The following is a 25,781-nucleotide window of genomic DNA, read 5'->3' as shown; positions in this document are numbered from 1 at the left end:
TGTAGCTCTTTTTTGTGTGATTATCTGCTTGTATGTAGATTTATTGTGATTGCTGTTTTTTTTTTTTTTTTTTTTTTTTTTTTTTGTTCCTCTTAGGGGTGGGGTTGTTTTTCTGGTTGTGGACAAACCACCTACTTTGATAATTGTGATCTCTGGAAGTAATATATAGTAAGGTAATTACTACGTAGTAATATAGATAGATCCTACGTAATGTTTGTTTAGAAAATACCTTGTACAAAGTTGGACATGTCCGAATAATTTAAAATATTTTTTACTATACCCTAAATTGTAGGGTGTTGGTATTGTCCTAGTCCGGAGGTGGAAGTTTCCGTTAACTATATGCCTCGCTCCAACTGAAAAACTGTTACTGTTCATCATCTCCCTCTTGTCATTCGACCACCATTAATGAAATTTCTAAAATTGCACATAAAACGCCATAAGTACTGTAATTCACTATTCGAAAAAGACTAATTTGATAGAATAACATATGAAATCGTGATGTAAAAGTCCGTTTGTCGAGATTTATCATACCCAAAACACAAGGAATACGATGAACTCCATCGGGCTATCCATTTCCAGAAATCGATTTGCGGTAATTTAAAGAGGTTTCCGCCTACGCCGGACGCCGGAAATTGATTTTCAGTATTTTTGAAAATTACAAAAATGAATTTTTGAAAATAAAAAATAAAGGAGGTTTTTTTTTTTTTTTTTTTTTAGGGTGACACTTCATTGGGCCCACTTTGGCCTTATGGTGATCATATTTTCTATGATCACTACATAATCATCCATTTGATCGCCTTAGAATTCTTACCAAATTGGTATAAAGGTGAGATTATTTGAAAATATCTCAAAGGTAAGACTATTTTTTTTGAACGCCCAAAAGATTTATTCCCAACAATTTTTCTTTGGCCTTGTTTGGTAGTAAGCTTTTGGGGGTATATTAGCTTATTTGACTAACTTTAGCTGATTAACTAGTCAAACAAGCTAATACAAGTGTTTGGTAGTAAGCTTATTGAAAGAGCTTATTCCACTAAATAAGCTCTTTTTGAAAAAGCTCATTTTACGAGCTTTTTCAATTAGCTTATTCATTAATTATTGTGATATGACACTTATAACCTCATTTAATTTAAAATCCTTTCTAAACTACCTATCCCACTATTAGCTTTTGATCATTTCACATACTCAATCACTTTTAAACTATCAGCTATTTACCAAACACTTTTATATAATCAGTTAATATAATAAATTAGTCAAATCAGTTAATAAAATCAAGTAACTCGATGAGTTTCAGCTTTCTCCCAAAACCTTTGTAAAAAAATTCTTTTTCTTTTGTTGCTCTACCCCTCCCTCTCTCTCCTCTCTTGAAGCGGCATCTGAGCTTTTCGTCCTCCATTGAAGAATCTTCTGAGGTAAGATGCTTATTTGTTTGGTCACCGAATATCAATTTATCAATTAGGGTTTTGTTTCACAATATCATTAATTTAATATCAGTATGGTCAATTTAGGAATTAGGATTCTTCTAAGCTATATTAATTATATTGAACTATTGTTGAGTATTACTGAATTGTGAAATGTTATAACTTATAACAGCGATTTCGCTGCTACGATTTTGCTATTCGTATTCTTGATTGTAAACAATTTATGCGAATGTTGTAAAAAATTCTAAACGATTTTGCTACGTTCGCACGGCTGCTTCAGTGCTTCACTCTTTCCCTTCATTCCGATTTCCTTCACAATTCTGCAATATCCCGCCTTCCACCGCACGCCGCCTTCTGCCTGCCTCCACCGGCCATTTACCACCGACCAGACGAGCACCGGAGTGACCAGAATCTGTGACCGTCAATTGAAGGCATAAGTCAGAGCAATTGAGCAAGGTATTAAACTTTAAATTATTAAGTAATTAATTTGTTATTTGCTATTTATTTTAATTATTTATTATATCAGTCATTTGCATTATCGAATTGAACTTTTGTTGATGCAATTTGGTTGTTCATCGTTGTGTTTCATTGATTTTTTTTTGTAGCATTGGTTATTTGGTTATTAAGTAATTGCTATTTGATTGTGGTAATGTCTTCAATTGAATTGCCGAATTCTATGAATGTGTTCAATTGCTGAATTTTTGTTAATTCTTTAAATTTTTTTTTGTTAATTATTAGCTTAATCTTTTCAATTTTTTTCCTGCTAAAAATTTCCAGTAATCTTCTAAAATTATTGTTTTTGTTATGATAAAAACGATAGAAGCAGTCCATCTTGGCAAAGCTAGTCGGCCTTTGGCGATGACTAATTTTGAATGCTAATGGACTTACATTAACATCTCATATTTTACATCTCCTCCCTTTTCTGTTCTTGTAATTATCAAATGTGGTTTCCGATCATTGGAGATGATACATAAGTTTTTTTTTAATTTCTTCTTCAAATTAAAATTATTTGTTGGGAAATGATGATAAATCATCATATTTAATCTTTTCCATCTTAGATTACTGTAAAATTTTTGTACTTTCTCATGGTGACTTACAAGTACGGAAATCCTGGATCCGCCGTTGTCAGTCAAATTTAGTTTCTAATAATGTGTTGCAGACTTTTGTTTATATAACCCTTTAATGGGACTCTGGTGAACCTTAGCTGAGACACCCTTCCGAAGCTCAAAGTGAGAAGACGGAAATGGCTCTGAGGCAGCTAGCAGTAGGGGGGAAGACGCTGCCATCTCTGTTGAACGTCTTGAGAAAGGATATCTCAAAACCCCATCGTGTCACTGTACCTTTGCCTTCACTCCGTCGCACTTTCTCTCTATATGATCAGATCAATCTAATTGATAATATTCCTGAGGACCAACTCCGCTTTCAAGGGTAAATTTTTCCTTTATACATTTGTTAAATCTTGAATTTGATATATTGTTTATTGTGTTCTCTTTTATATAAAAATATTGAATTTGAATATGTTGGACTTACCGGTTATAATTCGAATATTTTGGTTTGTTGTGTTTGCTGCCACTTGTTTAACTTAAGGTCAGCAATTTGAGTAAAAGGGTTGTGTGCGTTTTGGGTTATCTATATCAAAATTCAAATGGATAATTGCATTATCAAGTAATCTACCCAACTGAGTGATGTTTGGATTGATTATACATTAATGCTTTGTATAGTTTGGATTTCATTCATGGTTTTTTGGACATCAATTTTCATTTAGCTCATGGCTTTTGGTATTCATTGCAACAATTTGATAGGTTTGACGAAACTGGATTCAATGTAAATGGGGTCAAGTATGAAGGTAGCTTACTTTGTGCTGGCAATTTGCTAATGTCATGGACCCCTAAGAACTTTGCAGATATTACCCCTGAAAGGTACTTGCTTTTTTGGTTGCACTCTATGATAATACAATTTTCACTTATTTGACGCGTAAAGTAGAGATTTATGATATCATTTTCATTCAAATAGATGCATAAGCTAGGATTGTTTATTTGCCAAGTTGTTTTGATATTGAACACTTAGAATCAAGTATTAGGTCCTAAGTGCTACTTGACGCTACTGGTTTTGTACACAAACTGCTCCCAATACAATTAGGTGAGCGTGGGGTAATTAGGTCGTTGACTAACCTCCTCACGATCAAACAAAATTTATTATAATCCTAAACTAACCCCTAAACAAGTCTAGTGGTAAGTTCGGAGTCGAACCACAAGGAACGGTGTTGTTAGATTGTTCTCGATCTAATGCTTAAGCTACGCCGAATTCGGTTTATGGATATTGGACACTACAACTACACTAACACACATATAAAGACCAAGATATTATAAAGTCTACTAGGGGCAAAGATCCACTTTGAACAATTAACAAGTTAATGCGAATCCAATTGATAATGAATTATGCAAAGAAAGAATTAAAATGAGAATTAATTACACTCAAGAGCAATATTTCAAATTCCTAGCCCAGATCCCTCATTGACTAGGTGCATAGAAGAAATTTACCCAAAATGCAATCAAATATATAAATTCTAATTCACAATCCCTTGTCAAACTAGAACTAATATGCAATCAAGTTTGCTATCATGGGAGATCAAACCAATCTTAAACAAACAACATGCCATCATCAATTCAATCAATTTAATCACACAATTATCATCAAATTTATCTCAAATAACTCAATTAACCATTACAAAGTTTCACTCAACACCTAGTAGAAGGAAATCTACTCAAACATGATTAACAAAGCAATTAAAGAAATCATAAAGAGAAAAGAGAGTAAGAATGCTCATTGATATAAGATGGAGATCTTCAAATCATCAAATTCCTCATTTGATTATCCAAAATCTATGAAAACCATTGTGTTTCTCACTTTCTCTCTCCAAAATTTGAGAGTTTCTCTCTCTAAAAACCTAAAACTAACCTAAAAACTACTGAAAAAATGAATTCCTCCTTCTAAAATGAGAAAAAAAATCTATTTATAGCCATTACTAAATTGCCTAGGAAGCTCCGCAACAAGTCGAGCAGCGCGTAGAGGAGCGGGCGCTCCAATTTCGTGCACGGGCGCTCTTAGCTGCAGCAAAATATGACAGAATCGTTCCAGAAAGTTTGGAGCGGGCGCTCCTCAAAGGTGCGCACCCGCTCCTCTCGGACTGGGCAAACTGCTCAGCTTCAAATGAGCATATCTCTCACGTTTTACATCCGAATTGGGCATATGACCTGTCGTTGAAAAGCTCTCGAGATAAGCTTTCATCTCCAATTGGAATCGCCCCAAAATGTTTTGTAGATCAAAAGATATAGGCATTTGAAGTATGATCTTTGCAAATTAAGTGCACATTTCTTCATTATGTGTTCTTTTATGTTTTATATTTCTTCAATCTTGAGCAATGAACTTATCCAAGTGTTCCTAAACATAAGAGTAAACCAATAAAGTTTAATCTAATGTCATAAGCCACCAAAATATGCAAGAAAAGCCAAAATTGAGCAATAACGACATTTCACACATAAACATGACAAATGTAGTAAAACGTTATTAAAACCAAGTAAAAAGATAAAAAATAACTAGAAAACTCCTAAACATAGCGACATAAATGAAACTTATCATTAGGTGTTTTTTTTTTAAAAAAAAAAAAAAATCAAACTGACTTGATTTCTATGATATAGAGGTGTTAGTAGTTTAGTATAGTGGTGGCATAGCTCTGCTGCAGTTTGCCACTTGTTGGGTGTTGGTGGTGCTGCAGTTTGTTAATGTGCGGAGGTGGTGGTGTTTTGGGTATTTTTGTTCCTCGGGAGAGTTACGTCACAAAGATTGGTCTGGCTCGAGAGCTGCACTTGCAAAACAACGGAGACTCCGGTTGTTGGAGCTCCGCCTCCGACGATATAGATCACAAAAACTGTACAAATGTACAATCAAGCAGGGACCCAAACTACACAAGCCAAAAAAAGGCAAACAACTCCCAAGGTTCACAGTTCAACTTTACCACCTTCTAGGAAGGGTGCAAAGCAGAACTATGAATCAAAAAACCAAGTCAAAAGAGATCCCCGGAAACAGACCTGCACAAAGATCAAACACCCAACACCCAATACAACCAGCAGATTGACAAAAAAACACCTAAATGCTAGTCTTGAGTTGCTGCAGCCATTTACAATCTTCAATCTTCCACGTATGATTAGGCACCTAGTCACAACTTCTCTCTTCACTGCTTTTGAAAGAAGATCAGGCCTAAGAACATCTTTATGCTAGAAAGCATGGTTTCTAGCCATCCAAATGTTATACACTACTGCAGATAGGTATGCCATAATCACTTTCTGTTGAATACAGTTTTTACCATTTTTCTTCAAATCTTTCCGGCTATGAGAGAGTTTGGGGAAGCCAAGCCAAAGAGTCACCTCCTCAATAACCTTGGTGCTGTAACTGCAGGCAAAGAAAAGGTGAGCACAAGTTTCCATATTATCCCCACAAAGAAGGCAGTCACTAGAATCACAAGCCCTAAACTGAACAAGCCTATCTTTTGTTCTAAGTCTACCCAAAGCTGATAGCCAATTGATAAAAGTGTGTTTAGGAATGTTGAATTGGTTCCAAACCCAGTCAAACCAATTGACCTTTTCCATGTTACCCTAAAGCCACTTATAGCCATCCTTGATTCTGTATATTTTATTCAACCAACCCTCAGTCATGAAACCCTCTTTAAGCTCATCTTTGACATTACACAATAGTTTCCAAGCCCATCCAGCATCTTTCTTTGGATTATAATCCCACCAATCTTCATCCTTAATGTAAACAACATGAACCTTTATGAACCATAAAGAATCAGATTTCTTTGCTATTTTCCAAACATAACTTCTTAGGGCAGCCTTGTTCCAGTTTCTACAATTTCTAATACCTAAACCACCAAACTTCTTATGTGTGCAGGCCCAAGGCAATTAGAGGAGATTTAGAGAGCACAACATTACCACTTGGTTAATTCTGTCCACAATTGTCTTAGGTAAGAGAACACACTGAGCCCAGTATGTATGCAAACTCATCAAAACAGAGTTAATGAGAGTAACTCTAGCAGTATAAGACAGATTTTTATTGCTCCAGCAATCTCACCAACATTGTATCAATAAGTCTATCATAATCAGTCACTTTCAAAGTTTCAAATACTTGGCATTTAAAGGAATACCAAGATACTTAAAAGGCATATCACCTAGGACAAACCCAGAATTCTCCAAAATACTATTCTGAACCTGCTGCTGAACATTGCCAAAATATATTGCTGTTTTATCCAAATTTGCTTGAAGCCCTGATCTTGCCTCAAAAGTTTTCAAAGCTCTAATGAGGAGCTTGACAGTCTCAGCATTGCCATATGAAAAGAGCATCAAATCATCAGCAAAAAATCAAATGATTGAGAGCCTACTGAGCACATCTTTGATGAAACTTGAACTCTTTCTTCTTGCCTATTTTTTTGAGGATTCTAGTCAAATATTCCATCACAATGATAAACAAGAGAGGAGACATAGGATCACCTTGCCTCACACCCTTTTTCCCTTTAAAAAAACCATATGAGCCACCATTAAGCAACAAGGAATATGATGGAGTAGTCACACACTGCATAATCCAGGAAATGAATTTGATGGGAAAATTAAGAGCAATCAGCATCTCATGAATGAAACTCCAATTGATAGAATCATAAGCTTTCCTCAAATCCACCTTAATAGTACACCTAGGGGATTTTCTCTTATTATTGTAAGCTTTGAGCATATCTTGGCAAATCAAAATATTATCTAAGATAGACATCCCAGTCACAAAAGCACAAAAGCACCTTGACAGCCATCAATTAAGTCAGGCAAAACTTCTTTCAATCTTTCACAAATCATCTTAGAAATGATCTTGTATACCACATTGCAGCCAACAATTAGCCTAAACTGAGTGACCATATTAGCATGCTCCACCTTAGGAATCAAAGTAAGGGTAGTGGCATTAATCTGCTTAAGCAACTTACCTGACTTTAAAAGTCCAGACCAACTTTAGTAATGTCCGGATTAACCAAGCTCCAAATTTGCTAGAGAACCCATCAGGTTGCTTTATCATCCTCAATGCTCCACAAAGCTCTCTTAACATCTTGCTCACAAAAATCTCTACAAATACCAATGTCTGGGTCCTCAGAAAGCACTTTCCCTTCAAAAATAACCCCTTGATGAATATTCCCCTTCATTTGAACATCAGTAAAGCCAAGAAAACCTTGATAATAGTGGAGAAAAGCCTCACACACTTGCGGTAACCACCCCCTCATTATTCACAATAGAGTAAATATTATTCTGTAACCTTCTCCATGAAAGAAAGCTGTGTTCATATCACCATCCTTGAGCCAATGAACTTTAGCTTTTTGTTTCAGAAAGTTAAATCTCTTAGTGTGAGTTTTGGCAAACTGCAGCCTAGCCATTCTTTCTCGGCTAATTAAAACTTCATTACCAGGATCACCCTGCAGCTTGATTTGAAAGTCCTCAAGATGTTTCTCAGCAATTGCATCATCAACTTCAACACAAGAAAATCTACCCATCTTAGACTCTTTCAAGAATTTCTTCACCTCTTTCTAACTTTCTTACACACTGAAACATAGGAGTACCAGAAACCATTATTTCCCAGAAAGTCAGGAGAATCCACCCAAATATTAACAAATCTGAAAGGTTTCTTAGTGTGAGCACCAAGTCAAAGATATTAATCACACAAGGGCTGGATCCATTAACCCCTCAGGGAAAAGTAGCTTGCATATCAGCAAACATCTCCATCCATTTATTATTGACAACATCCCTATCAATCCTTGAACAAACTCTATCTTTGCCCTCTTGTTTATTGTTCCATGTATAAAACATACCCCCAGTAGCCCAATCAGTAAGACCAGAAAGCCTTAAACAAGAAAGTAGGTGTAATAAAATGATTGATTGTGTCCCCAAAATGGGGAAATATCTCCCTATTTATAGGGTCGTTGGTAGGTGTGCCCCAATCTAGGTCACTTGACCAAGATTTTATTGGGCTGCGCCGAATTACCGCGCTTCTTGGGATTTGGGCCCTCGAAGGCAGCAATTTCAGAAGTTATCTAAGGGGGATACGTGTCAGGTGGCTATTGGGCCAGCCTGAGCTTGACACGTGGCCTTCTCTTATTGGTCCACACGTCTAGGGTATTTTTACCCTAAACATTTGCCCCTCATAGGGGTCACGTGGCTGCCACGTGACGCCTGTGACACGTGTCAACCTATGAAAGGTGAACAGTAAAAAAACGGCTAGTAAATTTAGGGTGTGACGGGGATGCCCCTGTTTCACCCCTCTATAAATAGAAGTTTACCCCCCCTCCCTTCTCTCACTATTTCATTTTCTTTGACTTTATAGAGAGAGAAAGAGAGATTTTTAGAGAGAGATTCTCTAGTTCTGTCTGCGTCAAATTCTCAAGATTTCCATGTGCTAACTTTGCAACACCTGGTCACCCGTCTGTAGCAGTTTTCAGAGTTTCCAGAGTTAACGTAAGGTAACCGCCTGTATCATTTTTAGCTTTTCCTTCTTTTCAAGTTGTATACATTCTTTTTTCCGTCTGTATATATAGTCTTTAAAAAATAAAATGAGCTCTCAATCCACACACTCGGCACTGCCTAGGACATTCAGCCGGTGTCCCGGAACGGCTGAATCTAGAACAGGGGTGCCTTTTCTGGACTGTCGGAACTGCTGTGCTCATCCCCGAATTCCTCCTTCTCTGTGTGTGCAGGACACAATGGCTAGAGTAAAACAGACGGCTAGAAAGTCTAAGAGTTGGCGCGCTAATGAAGTGCCCGCCGACGAGATTGTTCTGGATGGGGAACAAGGGAATTCGGAGGAGAGGAGTAGTTCTGATGATGAGGCTCCCTCTTCCTCCGAGAGCTCAAGTGTTAGAGAGGTAGACGGTGAAGAGGCCGCCTCCTCTAATGGGTCTGAGAAGAGACAAGCGGCAATGAGGTCGTTTAAAGATCGGGAGCCGAGGCATCTGGCTCCAATCAAGATAATTTTGCGGCTGACTATCAGCAGCCGGCGAAAGCTTCAGCCACACCTGACCCAATTAGAATGCTTCCGGGTGACATAGCTGTTAGGGCCTTAAAAAAAAACACCCCTTTGGAAAGGGGTGGGATATTATAGTTCCGCCTGGGGACGCGGTTATGGCCTCGGAGGATAACATAGAAAATGCAGACAACTACTTTGTCTACCATGAGGCGGTAATAGAAGCTGGCCTCCGGTTCCCCCTCCATACTGCGATTAGGAAAAGCCTGAAGGTGTTTGGCAGCTCACCCCAAATTCATGGGTGAATATTTTGAGCTACATTGCCGCCTGCGAGCTCTAGAATATTGCCCCCAACTTTTCCACCTTTGCTCATATGCACTATTTGAGCAGGCGACCATGTGACGACTTTGGACAAAGTGTTCAAATTGTCGGGTGGAAGGAGAAGTTTTATTTGGTCTCCTCCCCCACTCTGAGACACAACCGGACGCTGCGCCGGTACAATAAGGAACCGGTTCTCTTGGCAGGAAATGTCCTCTCGGCATTCTCTTCTAGGGCGCGGGAGCAAATAATAGATCCGGGTTTCTTTGAAACCACAACCGAGCCCTTGGGGGATGGGACTCATATTATTGTGCCTAAAAACTAGATCCCTCATCCGGACTTCTTCAAGGACGAAAGATTCCTGTCTGCCTGCGGGTTAAGCACCATGTTTCCCAAGGTTAGACCCACTTAGCATCCGGCTTTTCTGTTTTTTTTTTTTTTTTTTTTTTGTACTTAAACTTTTTATAATTTTTCACTAACTTTTTATTTTGTCCTTGCAGTTGACACCTACCTTGAAGATGGTTGATCTGGGAAAAATCCTGGCTAAGTCTGCTGCGCGAAGAAAGCGCGCTCTCTAAGAGAGCAGCCATCGAGGCCAAGGAGGCCAAGAAAGGCGGGGTAAGACCGCCTGACTGTCTTGTTTCCTTTAAATTTCTTCCAAGGGTTTTTTGCCGGCTGGTAACATTTGATTCTTTATTTGCAAGATGCCACTAAAAGCGTTCCACGCTCCATCTCTAAGCTTTTCAAAAGGCAAGGGGAGGAGCTGGACAAAACTCCGGCTGCCAAGGCCGCAAAGAAGAACCCCTCCCAATCAACTTCTACTGCCAATCCGAATCGTCCTAGGTGGCAAATCTCCTTCTGCCATGAAGATTATGAGTGAAAGCTCAGAACGTTCAGGGAAGAAAGCGCCGGATGCCTCTACGACATCGAAGAAGGGTGGCCAGCCACCCAATGTTGCAGCCGGTGCAACGACTGGGGAGGAGGACGCCTCTAAGCCCCATCCTCAAACCCAAGGTAAGAACAAGATTGAACTTGGCTGCTTGACTATATGCGAGTCAAGACTAAGGTTGACCCTTCGGGGGGTTCAGTTAGCAGCCGGCAACGAATGAATGCCAACTACGCTGCATCCTTTCACCAAGTACTTCATTTGGTGCAGATCTTACATTCGACGAGCCGGATCTTCCTGGGTTTGCTAAACGGATGGTGAGGACCCTCACCCGGTCTGAGAAAAACTCCAAAACTCCATACCTGATATGCAGGTAGTGGACTTTGACCGGATAATAGGCCAACTGGCGGAAGTAAACTATTCTTCAACTTGATTCTGATATTTTTCTTTTATTTTACCAAGTGTTTTATATTCCGGCTACCCTTTCTCAGGTTAATAATGTTGAGGGTGGATGGGCTCCGGGGCCCCTTCAGGAAACAAGAAAAGGTAAATGACGCCAAACAGAGGGCCACTGAAAACCTCAACTCTGCCGAATATGCTAATTATGTGTGTGAATTAAAGATTAAAGCAGTGGGGCTAACAATGAAGCCAACAGCCGGGCTAATGACCTTGATAAAAAATTGGCAGATGCTAAGCTATGCTCTAAGGCATTAGAGGACGCTGATAAGGAGAACACGAAGCTCCGGGCAGACGTCGCCCGGTTGGGGGTGGAGATTGTCAACCTGGGAACCAGCAGGCTGATGAGATCGCCAAGGAGCATACTCGACTGAAGGAGGAGAATGAGTGGGACAATGCAGCCCGCCAGAAGATAACCTTGGGGCTCCTCTATCCGGATATAGACTTTGAAGTCTACAAACTTAGGTATGACTACGCCACTGCGGTGTATGATGCCCAATGGGAGAGGCAACTCCGCCTCGCTTCAAAGACTGGGCTGCAGAGCTGGAATATGAAGTCTCAGACAACGAAGAGGAGCCGACAGAGGACGAGCAGAACCAAGACAGCCAGGCGGCCGATAATCAATCTGAAGTCCTCCCTACCGGTCCAAACCAGCCGGGTCAGCAGCCTCCACCTTAGCCTTGAACCAGCCTCCCCAAATTCTGCGGCTGTATGCTAATTATTTTTCTTTTCCGGCTTGTAAGCCGTGTATGTTGTAATTTTACCAATTGTGGAGTTGGGTTGACAATTTGTTTCTTTTGTTTCTGCACCGGATGTGATTCCGGATAACAATTATTCTGGCCTTTGTGCCATTTTTAATTTTATGAAGTATTTTGACTCAGTCGCTTTTTTATACATGTTTGCGTTTGAATTTTTTGAATTGAATTTTGCGTATATACTGCAATTCTTTGATATTTTGCCTAACTTATAAAAAGCATGTGGCGGACGGCTGTGTGGTTGGTTTCATTTCAAATTGATTAATTGGCTTGAAAACATTTGATACTTGGAGAAGTATGAGATGTTTTTAGGCCAATCAATCACAATGGTGATTGCCCCAAACCAAGTGCACAACCGGCCATTAAAACGGGTGCTTCAAGCCTCTTACCCAAGCGGTAATATTCCGTTACACAAAACTCTTTTGCCCCAATTGGGAGAGAGTGCAATTTTGGAATAAATAATCTAAGTAAGAATTTCAGTTGAAAACCGACTCTCCGGTATTTCGAAAACTAAATCGTTCTGTAGACTATTAGACGGTTATGAGTAGACCAATTTGGTCGTTCAATCGTTGCCGTCTGCATAGATACGTAGAGCTGACATAGTCTGCTCTCTGCGACGATTGCACCCGGAGGGGTGTCGCTGGACGCCGTTGTCCATAACGAGATAGGCGGTTTTGTAATATAAGCAACCATCCGGCCATTGGCCTTTGGTCTTGTTCGAGACTGATTGTATAGTTGCTAAGCGTTTTTGTGCCTAGTTTATGAATCTGGCCATTGCCGCAAGTTATTTGGACGTTAAGTTCGCCACTAAGTTTCGGACTTAGTTGGCTTAGTAAATAATCTGTCATTATAAAGATAACAACACAATTGAAAACAAAGCGTGATTTCTCATTAATAGACTTTTTGTTTACAAAAAATTTACAATTCTCAGAAGTAGTACTTTTTAAAGTTATCTACATTCCAAGTTCTAGGCAGACATTGCCGTCTGGGGTTTCAGGCGGTAGGTGCCATCCCTAACTTCTTCATGGATTTGGTAGGGGCCTTCCCAATTGGGGGTTAGCTTTCCAAGCTCATTGGCCCTACCGGTTGCTTCCATTTTTCGTAACGCAAAGTCACCTACTTTCAAAGGGTGCTTGTGTACTTTCTTGTTGTAGGCTCTCGTCATTCTTAGACGGTATATCTCATGACGCATGGCAGCATTGCCCCTGCGTTCCGGGAGGGAGTCCAATGCAAGCCGCATGACCTCCCAATTTGCCTCTTCATCATAAAGGATGACTCTGAGAGTCGCCTCGTAATGTTCAATGGGCAAGATGGCCCATAGGACATGAATCAATTCTTCTGCCGATAAGCCACCGACCCTTTCAATTTTCTTTTTGATGCTGTCTGAGATGAGTTTGTTGAACAACTTGGCCGTTTGCTTGGGGTCGGCCGACTGATGCAAAACAATGTGAGATCCCTTGATCTCCCAACCAAGTCTTAAGGTGAAGCGTTTCAAACTGAGGGCCATTATCAAACATCATAGACATAGGTACCCCAAACCGGGTGATGACGTTCTTCCAAATGAAAGAGATGGCATCCTTAGTCTTGATGTTCTTAACCGCCTTCGCCTCCGCCTCCACCCACTTGGTGAAGTAATCTACAACCACCAGAATATAACTCCGCTTGGTGCAGGCGTATAAGGACCCAAGATGTCCATGCCCCATTTAGCAAACGGGACTAGGCTGTGGATTGCCGTCAGAGTATCCGGGCAGTGAATAAGCTTGCCAAACCTTTAACATTTGTCACATTTCTTCACCAGTTCTTTAGCACCTGCCTCAAGAGTAGGGGTGTTCAAATCCGGGTACCCAGGTTTTCGGGTACCCGAAAACCCGGGTACCCGGAGTTTCGGGTAGTTGTTCATTTGTCCCATGCCCCGACCCGAATATCTCGGGTACCTGGGGTTCCGGGTACCCGAATTATTCGGGTCGGGACATAGGGTACCTGGTTTTTTATTTTTTTATTTTTTTTAAAATAACTGTTTACTTAATTTTATGTATTTATCCTACTGTAATCTAATTGAGAAAAAAACAACTAGGCAAACAAATAAATACACTACGGATACCTTGAATTCCTTGAACAATGAAGAATATAGTCATGGACAAACACAATACCACGAATTCAACGAAATACACTACGGATTTAGTCCAATTACCACAATAATACTAACAATTGGGTTACATAAATTCAAATCTACCACAAAATACAACGAAATTTAAAATACCCCTAAAAATACCATAGATTGAAGGCTAAAGTCGCTTGAAATCGTGTGAACTCAAGATTGAGTCGCTTGAAGCCTTGAACTCGCGTGAACTCGTGAAGGCTTGAATAAAGGCTAATCCGTGAAGGGTTGAACTCGCATGAACCCTAATTTGCAATCTTTCGAAGCAGAGAGGATACCTAATTATTTCGAAGCAGAGAGGAAGAGAGGGCGGCAGTCGGCAGATCGAGGAAGAGAGGAAGAGAGAGAGAAGAAGAAGAAGAATGAAGAGAGAGAGAGAGAGGAAGAGAGGAGGAGAGATAGGGAAGAGAGAGAGGACGGCGAGAGAGGAGAGAGGGGAAGAGGAAGAGAGGAGGAGAGAAAGGGGAAGAGAGAGAGAACGGCGAGAGAGGAGAGAGTGGGAAAAGAGAGAACCCTAATTTGCACTACACTGAAATATTGAATGGGCTGGGCTAAATTTTGAGGTTTTTTTTTTTTTTTTTGTTTTTAATTTTCGGGAAATCCGGGTACCCGAGTATTAAAATATGCGGCCCATGTCCCGACCCGGATTACAAGTAATTTTCCCGGGTTGGGAACCCGACCCGAAAATTTTTTTTTTTTTAAAAAATTCCCATCGGGTAGTTATTGGGTCATCGGGAAATCGGGTCGGGACAATCGGGTCGGGTTTTTTTGAACACCCCTACTCAAGAGTAGGCCAAAAATAATGCCGCCTCGCTCTGACGGCTAGGGACCTGCCGCCTACATGGGAGGCGCAGTATCCCGCATGCAATTCTTCGAGAACTTCTTTCCCCTTTTCTGGGGTAACACGGTTAAATAAAGGTTTAAGAAAACCCGTCTTGAATTCTTGAAGAGCTCTCCATTTCTGATCTTGAAGTTTGCTGCTCGTTTCTTCATGACGGTTGCCTCCTGCGGTGAATCAGGAAGCATGCCGCCTGTTAAATATACCCGGATGCCATCCATCCAGGTATAGCTTCGGTCCAGGATTCCAATGAGTTCTTCATATATACTTATTTTTTCCTAGAACTTCCCAAAAGACTGACCGAGGCGTATCACAGGAGGTGGAAGATACTAGTTTGGACAATGCATTCGCCTGGTTGTTATCTGACTTGGGCACTTGACTCATACAGAATATTTCAAGTGCCCTAGCCTCCTCTTTGACTGCCTGAAGATATTTGATCATAGCCGGGTGAGTTCCCTCATATATTCCCTCATACTGGCTTACGACCAAAAGTGAATCTGAGCAGGCGTCAATTTTTGTTGCCTCTGCAGCCTTACACATGCAGATTCCGGCTAGCAGGGCTTCGTATTCCGTCTCGTTATTCGAGGCCTGAAACTTAAACGGAAGTGCTCGAATCTTTCCCCATGAGGGGACTCATATATAATCCCTGCACCACAGCCTTTCTTTGTCGAGCTCCCGTCTACATACACTTTCCAAAACTGATCAATGTTATTCGGAGGAACCGGTCATGTCATTTCAACAATGAAGTCGGCAAACGCCTGACCTGTCACTGCCTTTCTGGGTTCAAATGTGATTTCAAGACTTTGCATTTCAATAGCCCATTTCAACATTCTGCCGGATGACTCCAAGGTAGACATTGACCGCTTGAGGGGATGATTGCGTAAATTACAACCGGATGTGCCAGAAAATAAGCTTCTTGAATGCCATATACAAAGCAAGGCCAAATTTTTCAACCATGGGGTACCAGAGTTCAGCATTTTTTAGCACATGGCTAATGAAATAGACCGGGAGCTGGATGCCGTCTTGAGGGCATGGTCTGAGACGGCTAGGTACATGTACAACATCTCTTTGGGCAGAGGGCTAACAAGGCTTTGCAAAGAGTGCAAGTGTTCTTTCAGCTTTTGAGAGGCCGTCTCAGCATCATCCCCCCATTCAAATCTAGTCTTCTTCCTGATTGCTTAGAAAAAATAAAGGCATTTGTCACCTCAGGAACCTCCCCAATGCCGCCAGGCAACCGGTTAGTCTCTGTACTTCCTTAACAGTGCGGGGTGACTTCATGTCAATCACCGCCTGTATCTTCTCAGGATTCCTGTATCAATCAGGAATCCGAGAAACTTCCAAGACTCAACACCAAAGACGCATTTCTTGGGATTTAACATAACCTTATGCCGCCTGAGGGTGGTGAAGGTTTCTCGGAGATCAGCAAGGTGATCCGTCTGTTGCTTGGATTTGACTATCATGTCATTAATGTACGCCTCCACATTCCTCCCAATTTGATTAATGAAGACTGTATTAATCATCCGTTGGAATGCGCATTCTTTAAGCCAAACGACATCACAGTATAACAAAATAACTCCTGATTAGTGACGAATGCCGTCTTCTCTTGATCTTTTTTCCACAAGGGTATCTAATGGAAGCCGGAGTAGGCATCTATAAAACTCATCAAGGCATGTCCGGCTGTAGAATCGACCAAACTGTCGATCTTTGGGAGCGGATAACTGTCCTTTGGGCATTCCTTGTTGAGGTCTGTGTAATCACACACATATGGCATAATCTAACCCCTGTAAATACATGAGGTTGGTATAAGCCATGAGGTGATCTTCAGGGAGGTACCATCATAAGTACCTGCCAACACATTTTTAACCTTGGCCGGCTGTGCCGCCTCGGTTATTTCCCGGGTGAACGCAGAAGGTTGTTCACCCAGGCGGAGCAGACGAAGCTGCCAGTGGCTTGACCTTCGAAGAAGGCCGGTTGCATGAAATGAGGAGAGTACGGGCTGTAGACCATAGGCAGTACATACGGTGCATTCCCAATCATCTGAGGGCCTGAATGGACAGTATTACCGCTTGTATGGCTCTCATGCAAGGATTGTAAATTCCCTGCATATGTATTCTTAAAGCTGTCTGGGAAGCTTAAAGTGGAAGCTGACTCAGACAACTGTTGATTCCTCTTGCGGGTGATGATCTCCCGGGCATCAAGAGTTGATTTCTTGTTTCCCACCAGTTGTTCACTCCGGCGGGTATTGTTGGTATTCCTCTTAGGCAGAAGAATCTTGGACCAGTCAATGGTCCTGCCTTCTCCTTTGGATGCGGAGTTGGCTGCCCATCTCTGACTGACTTCCTCTTCTCCAGAGGAGTCTTCCTTGCCGACTGACCCTTGCTTGGGCCAGCCCGGCTCTTGGTGATCAGATCCTTGATTTCACCCTTGAAAGTAGTCATGAACTTCATGAGTTCGTCTCGAGTGACTGGAACATATCCACCGGCCGTATGGGTTTCCCCTTTCGGCTGATGGGAGGTCGACTTGTACCCGCCTGGCGTGCACCCCGCTTCGCCGGATGCGCTTGGTTATCAGAGAGGCATCATTGGCTTGGTTATCAGAGAGGCATCATTGGCTATATATGATTCGACTTGAGGATCATCGTCCTCTTGGTAGTAAAGACCTCCGGTTGGTCTACTGGACGCTCAGGAGGTGGTACAAACTCTTGAACCATCCTTGAGGTACTCTCCCATCAAACGGCGCCAAATGTTTTGGGTATTTTTGTCCCTCGGGAGATTTACGTCACAAAGATTGGTCCGGCTCGAGCTGCACCTGCAAAAAAACGGAGACTCTGGTTGTTGGAACTCCGCCTCTGACGATCAAGTTAGTAACTTGAAAGAGAATAAGAGTGTGGAAATTTAGGTGGGTATCTGCTTGGATTCCAAGCTCAGGTGTTTTCTCTGATGAGAGAGAAAGTAGGTGTAATAAAATGATTGATTGTGTCCAAAATGGGGAAATATCTCCCTATTTATAGGGTTGTTGGTAGGTGTGCCCCAATCTAGGTCACTTGACCTAGATTTTAGTGGGCTGCACCGAATTACGTCGCTTCTTGGGATTTGGGCCCTTGAAGGCCGTAATTTCAGAAGTTATCTGAAGGGGACACGTGTCAGGTGGCTATTAGGCCAGCCTAAGCTTGACTCGTGGCCTCCTCTTATTGGTCCACACGTCTAGGGTATTTTTACCCTAAACAGGTGGCACGGTTTTCCAACTTATCCTCTGGTAGTTGATCACCAGCCAACAATTTAATTTGAAGTTGAAGAACAAAGCGAGTTGGTCTGGGAGGTCTTTTAGAGTTAGGTTTCTTTCCTTTTAAGTTAAGAGTCCATCACAAGGAGCATGGATAGACAAGGTTGTTGATATTGCTGACAAGGTTTTTGATATTGCTTCTATTGATAGACCGGGTTTTTCCAGACAAGGTTGTTGATATTGCCTCTATGTTAACCTTTATTTATTTATTTATTTTTCATTTGTTTGTCATGTACATACTCATTATTGTTGTGCCTAAGCGTCTTGATTGATCTTCTTTTGTCTCTTAAGGGTGTCTCTTTATAAATAAATAGCTTTTCTTATGCTCATATTCATGCACAAGCCTCTTCCACTGTTTTTGGATTCTTGCCATTGAAATCCAAAGCTTTGCTAAGGTCAATACGCTTGCACAAGCCTTGCTCACCCTTGGCTTGCTTTTGTGTCGTCTCGTAAGAGAGTATCGCACAATTCAATGTCAAAATAATATCAAAATTTACACATAGTATGTAACTAATGAGTGAGGACCGGTGAACTCTTTATGCGCGAGGTAGGTGATGATCTCATCGGTGTCATTGATCCGATGAAGATAAAATCTATGATTATAGTTGCGCTACAAATTCATAGATGATATATTTCTATTTGACATCGAGCAGTACTTTAGGATATGATAACTAAGTGATAACCTAAAGGTGGTCATTTCTTTAGTCCTGTACTTGTCATGGGATGCTGAGCTATGGTGACCCAAACTGATATTGAAATTAGTAATTCTTTTGCCTTTGGAATGAAGGCACATGATATTGGGCATAAGAATTCTATTTGCGACTACGTGAATGAATACATAGCTTGCATGTTGGAAATTCAAGGCATGAATGAAAAGGAATGAAGGATTTGTTTTCTGAATTGTAAGATTGCTCTCAATGTGAGATTATGAGAGAAAAGATAAATACAATCTCAGGCGCATAAACTCATGTAGTACTCCTTTGGGAAAGACGATTACCATGGAGTTATGTCTCCAAGCTCACCCAAGAGTACGGTAAATTGCTCACGTGTATTGTCTAATGATGTGGGAGAAATGATGCTTAAAGATTCTGGTTATTCCCTTTTTACAACACAAAAGAACCGATGGCAAGCATCTCCTTTGGAAATGATAGTATACAGAAGTGTGTACTATGTTGAAACCCGCACAAATGCTAGTGCACGAACAAAAAGGAGATATCAAGAGCTATAAGAATGGGTTTCTTCTACGTGATCTACACAATGGGCGAAGAATCCCCCCTAGGCAGTAGTGCTTTACCAAGCTGTGATGCGTGGACATCTAGGTGTATGGGCAGAAGACACCATTGTAGAACGAACTGATGCCACTCTAAACATTGTCATCAGAAGTGGTAACATATGTTAGGCTGTCACTGATGCAGAAGCTTCATCTCCTTTAACACTTTCCTTTATGTTTTTTATGTTAGATGTTTCCCATCTGTTGACCCTTGGGTGTGACCTATAGCTAGTTTAGAGTCATTACTATTACACTTAAAAAAAAATTGTTAAATAAAAAATAAAGGTTTTTGATGGAGTGATTATTAATGAATGAGAACCAATGCTTCTGTTCTAAGCATATGGGTTGTTGTGCAAGGAATCAATATTTGGGAGAAGGGCATATTAATCATAGTCTATTATTAGTGACTTGGGGAATAAGCTAGAGTTTGTTAGGAGAGTCTTTCTATATATAGACCTCATTAGGAAGAATAATCATCATGTTGAATATTGTTGAGAAGTCTGTTATTGACTTGTTGGAGAGCACCTTCCTCTCGAAAGAAGGCATTGTATTGTTGAACAATCAGTTTGATAATACAACTTATCCCTCTTAGCTATCCTTTTCTATCTAATTAGCTTGCCTAACTTCTGTTTGGAAGCTAATTCCTAGCAAATGGTATCAGAGCAGTTATGGTAGATTCAACCTTTGAAATTCTGTTTTCAGCCATTTAAAAAAAAAAAATTGAAAATGAAGGTCGCCGGAGCTCCGATTTGGTCACAATCACTTGAGCAATTCTCCGAAAGGATGGAGGAATCCACGAAGGAGAATTGTTGATAACCTTCAACGAAATCTGGAGAAATATCTTGATGATGTTTTTTCTCCGATTTTCTCTTCCATGAAATTTGAGTTGAAGGAAATGGAAGACGAGCTTGAGGAAGAAGAGATCCAGGCAGATTTAATGGAGGAGGAGGAAGTACTAGAGGACATCCATGCCGGCGAGGAGTTGCAGCCATCATTAGCAGCTTCTCTGGTGGCGCGATGGTGGAGAAACGTGGTGGAGGATCTCGTGGAGGTGGACTGTGCTATTTCACCGGCAGTGGAAGCCGTAGTGAGTTTGCATGTGGATTTACCAGTGGTGGTGTGCCTTTTGTGAGTGGTGTTAGCAGTGATTTTGAGAGCAATGGGTTGATAAATAAGGCAGGTGGTTTTGTTGGTGGTTTGTATGGTGGAATATTTGAGAGAGGTGGCGCCGGATGCTGTGGTTCGGGTGGTGGTCAGGAGGTTGTATCAAAATCTGTGGTGGTGGTGGGATATTTGGTTTCCGATCGGAGAAGAGCTGAAATCAGGGGCCGAAATTGACGGTGAGTGGTTGTAGAGGCAACGACAGATCTGGTGGCAGTGGTAACATCGAGTTTACTGGCGGAGGAGGTTTTACCATCGGCGCATCTGGTGGCCAGGACAGCAGTGGTCAAGGTGTTGCCGGCGAGAAACCGAGTACTGGTTGTAATGGTCTCGCAAGAAAATTGCCAGGGGGTGTGTTCGAGCGTGGTGGTGCCGGAGGAGTGGATCTGGTGGTGGCCCGGGTGTGCGCGCTGGTGGTGAGGATTTTTTGGGTGGCGAGGCACCATGGAACGTGTTGCAGAAATTTCCAGTAACAATGGAGTATGAGAGAAGCTTGGGGTCTTTTGTTGGCTTGAAGAGGAAGTCTGAAATGATTTATGCTAGTAAGGGTAATTCTGTCAATTACCAAACTCATAATATCATGGCTGAGGAAAGTCCTTGGGGGTCCTTTTCATACCAAAACGTTGAATGGGTTTTTGAAAAGGGTAAAAGGGAGGAAATGGGATTACCTTTCACAAGGCCCATTGCTAAAACCTTTAGCTCACAACCCATTCTCTCACAACAAGATTTACTTATCCCACTCCTCTCATTTAATTTTTCAGCCCACTCCTATTGCTATCAATCCACCCACTCAAACGTTTTCCAACCAGATCCAAGGACCAAGCTGTACTTTATTTCTCTTCAACTTGCACACAAGTTATCTCACAGCAACCACCACTTACTTCACCCAAAAGCCAATTACCCTTCATAACAAATTGCTGAGTTTTTCTATTACAATTAAGCCACTGAATGGAATGCCAATTCTTATCACTGAGCAACAACTCTCATGGCAGCACATTCTCTGTAGGGGCCCGTTCAAAAGTCGGATTACAGATCAATTTTACCAAGGCCAAGATTCAAGTGCTGATTATAAACCACCTTGAGGACAAGGTGAAAGTTTGGGCGGCGGGTATTGCAAGGAATTAATATTTGGGAGAAGGGCATATTAGTCATAGTCTATTATTAGTGACTTGGGGAATAAGCTAGAGTTTGTTAGGAAAGTCTTTCTATATATAGACCTCATTAGGAGGAATAATCATCATGTTGAATATTGTTGAGAAGTCTGTTATTGACTTGTTGGAGAGCACCTTCCTCTCCTAAGAAGGCATTGTATTGTTGAACAATCAGTTTGATAATACAACTTATCCCTCTTAGCTATCCTTTTCTATCTAATTAGCTTGCCTACTTTCTGTTTGGGAGCTAATTCCTAGCATGTTGATATTGCTTTCGTGCTAATATTCCTTTTGTCACTTCTATAAATACTCATTTTCGTTGTCAACGTCGCAATGCCTCCCGCTTAATGTGCCTTAGTGCTGACAATCAGGATCCTTTCTCGAATTGAAAGCTTTGCTTCTGTTCCTTGGCTTTCCTTGCCTTGTACCTTATTGAGCACAAACCAATGTCAAGATACTTGGACCATGACCCTTACGACTTTGGTATGTCTTGCTGGAATTTTTTGTGTTTGGGTAGAATATCATATCCATGTGGGAGTGCTGAGAATTTGACATAGGTACTTAAAAAGAAGGCTTCTTGCATAATGCATAAAGCTGATCTGATCTAAATATACAAGGCTGTATTTTTCCTCGGTTATTGTAAACATTGAATGATATGCAGTTTTGAATTTTGATTGCCCAAATTGTACTTCCTTGGTGCATATTTTGTCTGATACTATGTAGCATAATATTTTACGTTACTGACCTATCTCTCAGAAAATTAACATGTCATTTTTCTTTCTGCTATAGTTTGTCCATCTTCCAGATTCTTCGGCCTATTCCAGGTAATGAAGGCATATTGTCAATAAATATAACTTATAGATGCTGTATGAAGCTTATTGACAAAATTGCTGTGCTGAAACTGCTAATGTGTTATACTCCATTTCTTATGATATCTTGAGAAAAGTCAAACTATAAGTGGCATGGTGTTCTAAATGCTTTTGAATGTTGGTGAAAGGAAGATAAAAAATAGTATTTTATGAGTAGTGGTCGCCTTTTCATCTATAGATCTAATTGTACTTATTCGTATGTTGATTTTTTGAACACATGAAGTTTCTTGTCTTAAGAATAAAGTGCTCCTCATGAAGTTGCTTGATTGCATTGAAGGATACTGTGTAATATAAGCCCTGCTTCCTTGCTTTCTGTTCCTTTATTCTGGAAGCTGCAACTTTAGTATAACTAAGGCGCCTAACGCCTGATGCGCGTATCATAGCTAGCCATGCCCGAGAAGTTCTTTTGATTTGATGTTATGTTATAACTTTAGTTGTTAGTAGCATTTATGAGGGAAAGTATATAACAAATATTTTTAGGGGTATAAATGTCCATGCACTCTTAATAGTTTTAAAAGAAACAATAAACATTAACGAGGGCAGGTATGTAAATATACATTTAAGGGACATAATCGTCTTAACACTATTTACTTCCTCCGTTAACTATTATTTGCAACAAAGGGGGTGTTTGCAGACTTCTAGGAAAAATTTGTTTGTGAGTGTAAAATGGAGAGAGAAAAAGTTGGGTGTATGTGATGAGGAGAGAGATAGAGAGAAATGATAACCTAAAAAGGAAAGAAAACATTTGTTGCACATAATAGTTAGCATCCATTTATAATATATGTTGCAAATAATAGTTAACGGAGGAAGTATAAAAGTGTGGTCATACTTTTAAAAGGGGTAAATATGTAAATAAACATTTTTAGGGGCATAATCATCTTCAATACTATTCATAAGAGTTTATTCAATACTTTTTAAAGGTAGGGAAATAGTGTGTGACTTTTGTGGTATTCTCACAGAGTCACAGATACGCATCAGGATTATTGTCTATAATTGTGGTAGCTGAATCTGAATCTATGGTTTGACTACCAATTAAGGTCATTTTAGGGCTTTAAAAGCCCCATAATTTTTATATTTGGTGATTGTTTAATTTTTTCCATGCTCATTACAATTCGTCTCACGTCATGGAATTAGACCAAGGGTTTCCTTATCAAGCATGGCTTCTTAACCAGTCTTATTTATTTCGATTTCGCTATCTGATGAATTTCTAAAAATAGTGTAAGTGGCTTAAGGTTTCTTTCCATGTGGCTATAGGCCTATAGCTGCTGTTCCTTTCTTTGTTAGAAAAGTTTCAGGTAGTCAAGTTTAATAATATTAAAACTTAATACGAAGTATATAGTTTAAAGAATTAGAACTATAATAATATTCTAAATTTTCTACTTCACTCCATGTTATGACATTAAAACTTAAGTTTATACGAGAACCATTATGCTATGAAATGGTGGATATTTCACTCTTGCTAGAAAATATACATCGATTTCTTACCTGTGAATCAAGTTTGCATGAATGTCCAAAAAATTTCAACCTCCTAAAGCCTCAAATGATACTGTCAAAAGTCTCGGTGGAAACATAATAATACGGAGATGACTTACATTGATCTTCCCCCTGAAGGTAGGTAACCCTTAAAGAAGATGTTTTAACTCATTTCCTGCAATGGATTCCATGTCTACTGTTGCCTGTTACTGCCTATAGACTGTACATATTAGTTGTTTTTGCCTACATGGGCTAATCTATTTATGTGCTACATTGCTGTCACATTGATGTTTAGCTTGTATTCAGCTTCCCCAACAATATGACAGGAAGTGGAGAAGAGGGAAGATGTATGCTGAATATTCCATTTTGTGATGTGTTGCAGAAATTTTAATTCTTGGATGTGGAAGACACATTGAACCAGTAAATTCTGAACTCCGGAGCTATTTGCGCTCTGCAGGCATAAGATTGGAAGCAGTTGACTCGGTAATTGTGCTTTAAGGATTTGCTTTAGTGTTTTAATTCTATTTTAACTACTTTGTTTGAACATTGGTTAGTTATTAGCATAATTCAAATGAATCGCTTATGTTTAGGAATTTCTGAATAAAAGTCTTTTGAAGAGGTTTACTGGATACATTGAGCGGAAATATCCTCGGGGTTATCACTTGTCAAAGAAGTTGAAGACCAAAACTATGCATTTTAACTGATGCTATGGATAAATGTTTAGCACTATTTTTTTTTATAATGCCTATGAATATTATGAACCTTTTGAATGTTAAGAATCCTGCGCTATATAGCACTCTATTTTTTTGCTCCTTTGTACCTTGATTTTGTAAACTGAACACTCCTGGTAATTAGTTGTCTATAGTACTCTAGTCATGCTATCAATGAAATGCATCCATTCTACCATATTTCATGTGCTGCTTTAAACAAATTTGTTTGTTAAATGTGTGGAAAATTGTGATGCTGAAACTTTCTGACACTTGAGCCTTCATTCCACTGTGCCAAACTGCAGTGGTATCAATATGTATTTGTCCAAGTTCTGCTAAAGTTCAAATAATTGTATACTAAACTTTTGTCACTCATGCTTCATCTGTTTTGTTTCAGCGAAATGCTGCCTCTACATACAACATTTTGAATGAGGAAGGTAGAATAGTTGCGGCAGCTCTCCTCCCATATGGAGCATCAGCGTCTTCATAATATTTGGTCAGATGACCAATAGCAAAACGTTTCAGCAAATTCTTGCTCCGTTTTTGATGCTTCTGTTGACTAGTTGCGGAAGTTTGGCGATATGTAGTCATTTAATTTGACACTATGTAATTTTGAGTACGATTGCTTCAGTTCTCCAAATAAAGCTTTCTCAGAACTTTTTTTTTTTTTTGACGAGATTCTCAGAACATTTTTCATGGTTGTATCTTTATGATATGTGGGATGCACATCAATAATATGGTCTGTTGAGTAATTGTATACATGTTTAAAATTTTGATATTGAAATATCAGTTCAGTACAAACTATGAAATAAAGCTAAATTACTTTTGCTGACAAGCCAATGGTTTATACTTATACAGAAAATCCCGAAATAATTTAATTAGTTGAAATGGATAAAAGAGGAAGTGCTACTACCTCATTAATATACGCACAAATCCTGGCAAATTTTTTATCATTGCCAACTTTTTTGTGAGTGATTTCCAACATTTTTTTTATTTTTT

At 40.1% G+C, this 25,781-nt stretch overlaps 2 protein-coding genes across 6 annotated transcripts; both read left to right on the top strand.

The window, feature by feature from the left end:
• Positions 1 to 1,261: 1,261 nt before the first annotated feature.
• Positions 1,262 to 25,534, top strand: LOC110733213 (NADH dehydrogenase [ubiquinone] 1 alpha subcomplex assembly factor 3-like). 2 transcript variants are annotated; one of them, XM_021913226.1, is made up of 7 exons: positions 1,262 to 1,409; positions 1,699 to 1,874; positions 2,623 to 2,846; positions 3,221 to 3,337; positions 22,523 to 22,557; positions 24,458 to 24,558; positions 25,180 to 25,534. In XM_021913226.1, the coding sequence occupies exons 3-7, from the start codon at positions 2,662 to 2,664 to the stop codon at positions 25,270 to 25,272; spliced, it is 531 nt and encodes a 176-aa protein (XP_021768918.1). In that variant the 5' UTR covers positions 1,262 to 1,409; positions 1,699 to 1,874; positions 2,623 to 2,661; the 3' UTR covers positions 25,273 to 25,534. The 2 variants fall into 2 exon arrangements, with proteins under 2 accessions (XP_021768918.1, XP_021768917.1); XM_021913225.1 differs by having other exon boundaries at positions 2,578 to 2,846.
• Positions 8,965 to 12,835, top strand: LOC110733212. 4 transcript variants are annotated; one of them, XR_002513612.1, is made up of 6 exons: positions 8,965 to 10,173; positions 10,277 to 10,394; positions 10,481 to 10,790; positions 10,933 to 11,035; positions 11,154 to 11,208; positions 11,350 to 12,835. XR_002513612.1 is itself a non-coding variant. In XM_021913224.1 (3 exons), the coding sequence occupies exons 1-3, from the start codon at positions 10,481 to 10,483 to the stop codon at positions 11,374 to 11,376; spliced, it is 636 nt and encodes a 211-aa protein (XP_021768916.1). In that variant the 5' UTR covers positions 10,403 to 10,480; the 3' UTR covers positions 11,377 to 12,835. The 4 variants fall into 4 exon arrangements, 1 of the variants encoding a protein (XP_021768916.1); XR_002513611.1 differs by having other exon boundaries at positions 10,933 to 11,208; XR_002513610.1 differs by having other exon boundaries at positions 10,933 to 12,835.
• Positions 25,535 to 25,781: the final 247 nt, after the last annotated feature.

The sequence above is a fragment of the Chenopodium quinoa genome, unplaced genomic scaffold (genome assembly GCF_001683475.1).
Source record: "Chenopodium quinoa cultivar QQ74 unplaced genomic scaffold, ASM168347v1, whole genome shotgun sequence".
NCBI classification, from domain to species: domain Eukaryota; kingdom Viridiplantae; phylum Streptophyta; class Magnoliopsida; order Caryophyllales; family Amaranthaceae; genus Chenopodium; species Chenopodium quinoa.
The sequence above is the reverse complement of the archived record's forward strand: the minus strand, read 5'-3'. Positions and strand labels throughout refer to the sequence as shown.

Excerpts from the sequence above, each read along its gene's own strand:
- LOC110733213 (XM_021913226.1), top strand. The coding sequence starts at position 2,662 with ATGGCTCTGAGGCAGCTAGCAGTAGGGGGGAAGACGCTGCCATCTCTG. Across the intron at positions 2,847-3,220 it reads GACCAACTCCGCTTTCAAGG|GTTTGACGAAACTGGATTCA; the intron begins GTAAATTTTTCC and ends ACAATTTGATAG. Across the intron at positions 24,559-25,179 it reads GATTGGAAGCAGTTGACTCG|CGAAATGCTGCCTCTACATA; the intron begins GTAATTGTGCTT and ends GTTTTGTTTCAG.
- LOC110733212 (XM_021913224.1), top strand. The coding sequence starts at position 10,481 with ATGCCACTAAAAGCGTTCCACGCTCCATCTCTAAGCTTTTCAAAAGGC. Across the intron at positions 10,791-10,932 it reads GCCCCATCCTCAAACCCAAG|ATCTTACATTCGACGAGCCG; the intron begins GTAAGAACAAGA and ends CATTTGGTGCAG. Across the intron at positions 11,036-11,153 it reads ACTCCATACCTGATATGCAG|GTTAATAATGTTGAGGGTGG; the intron begins GTAGTGGACTTT and ends ACCCTTTCTCAG.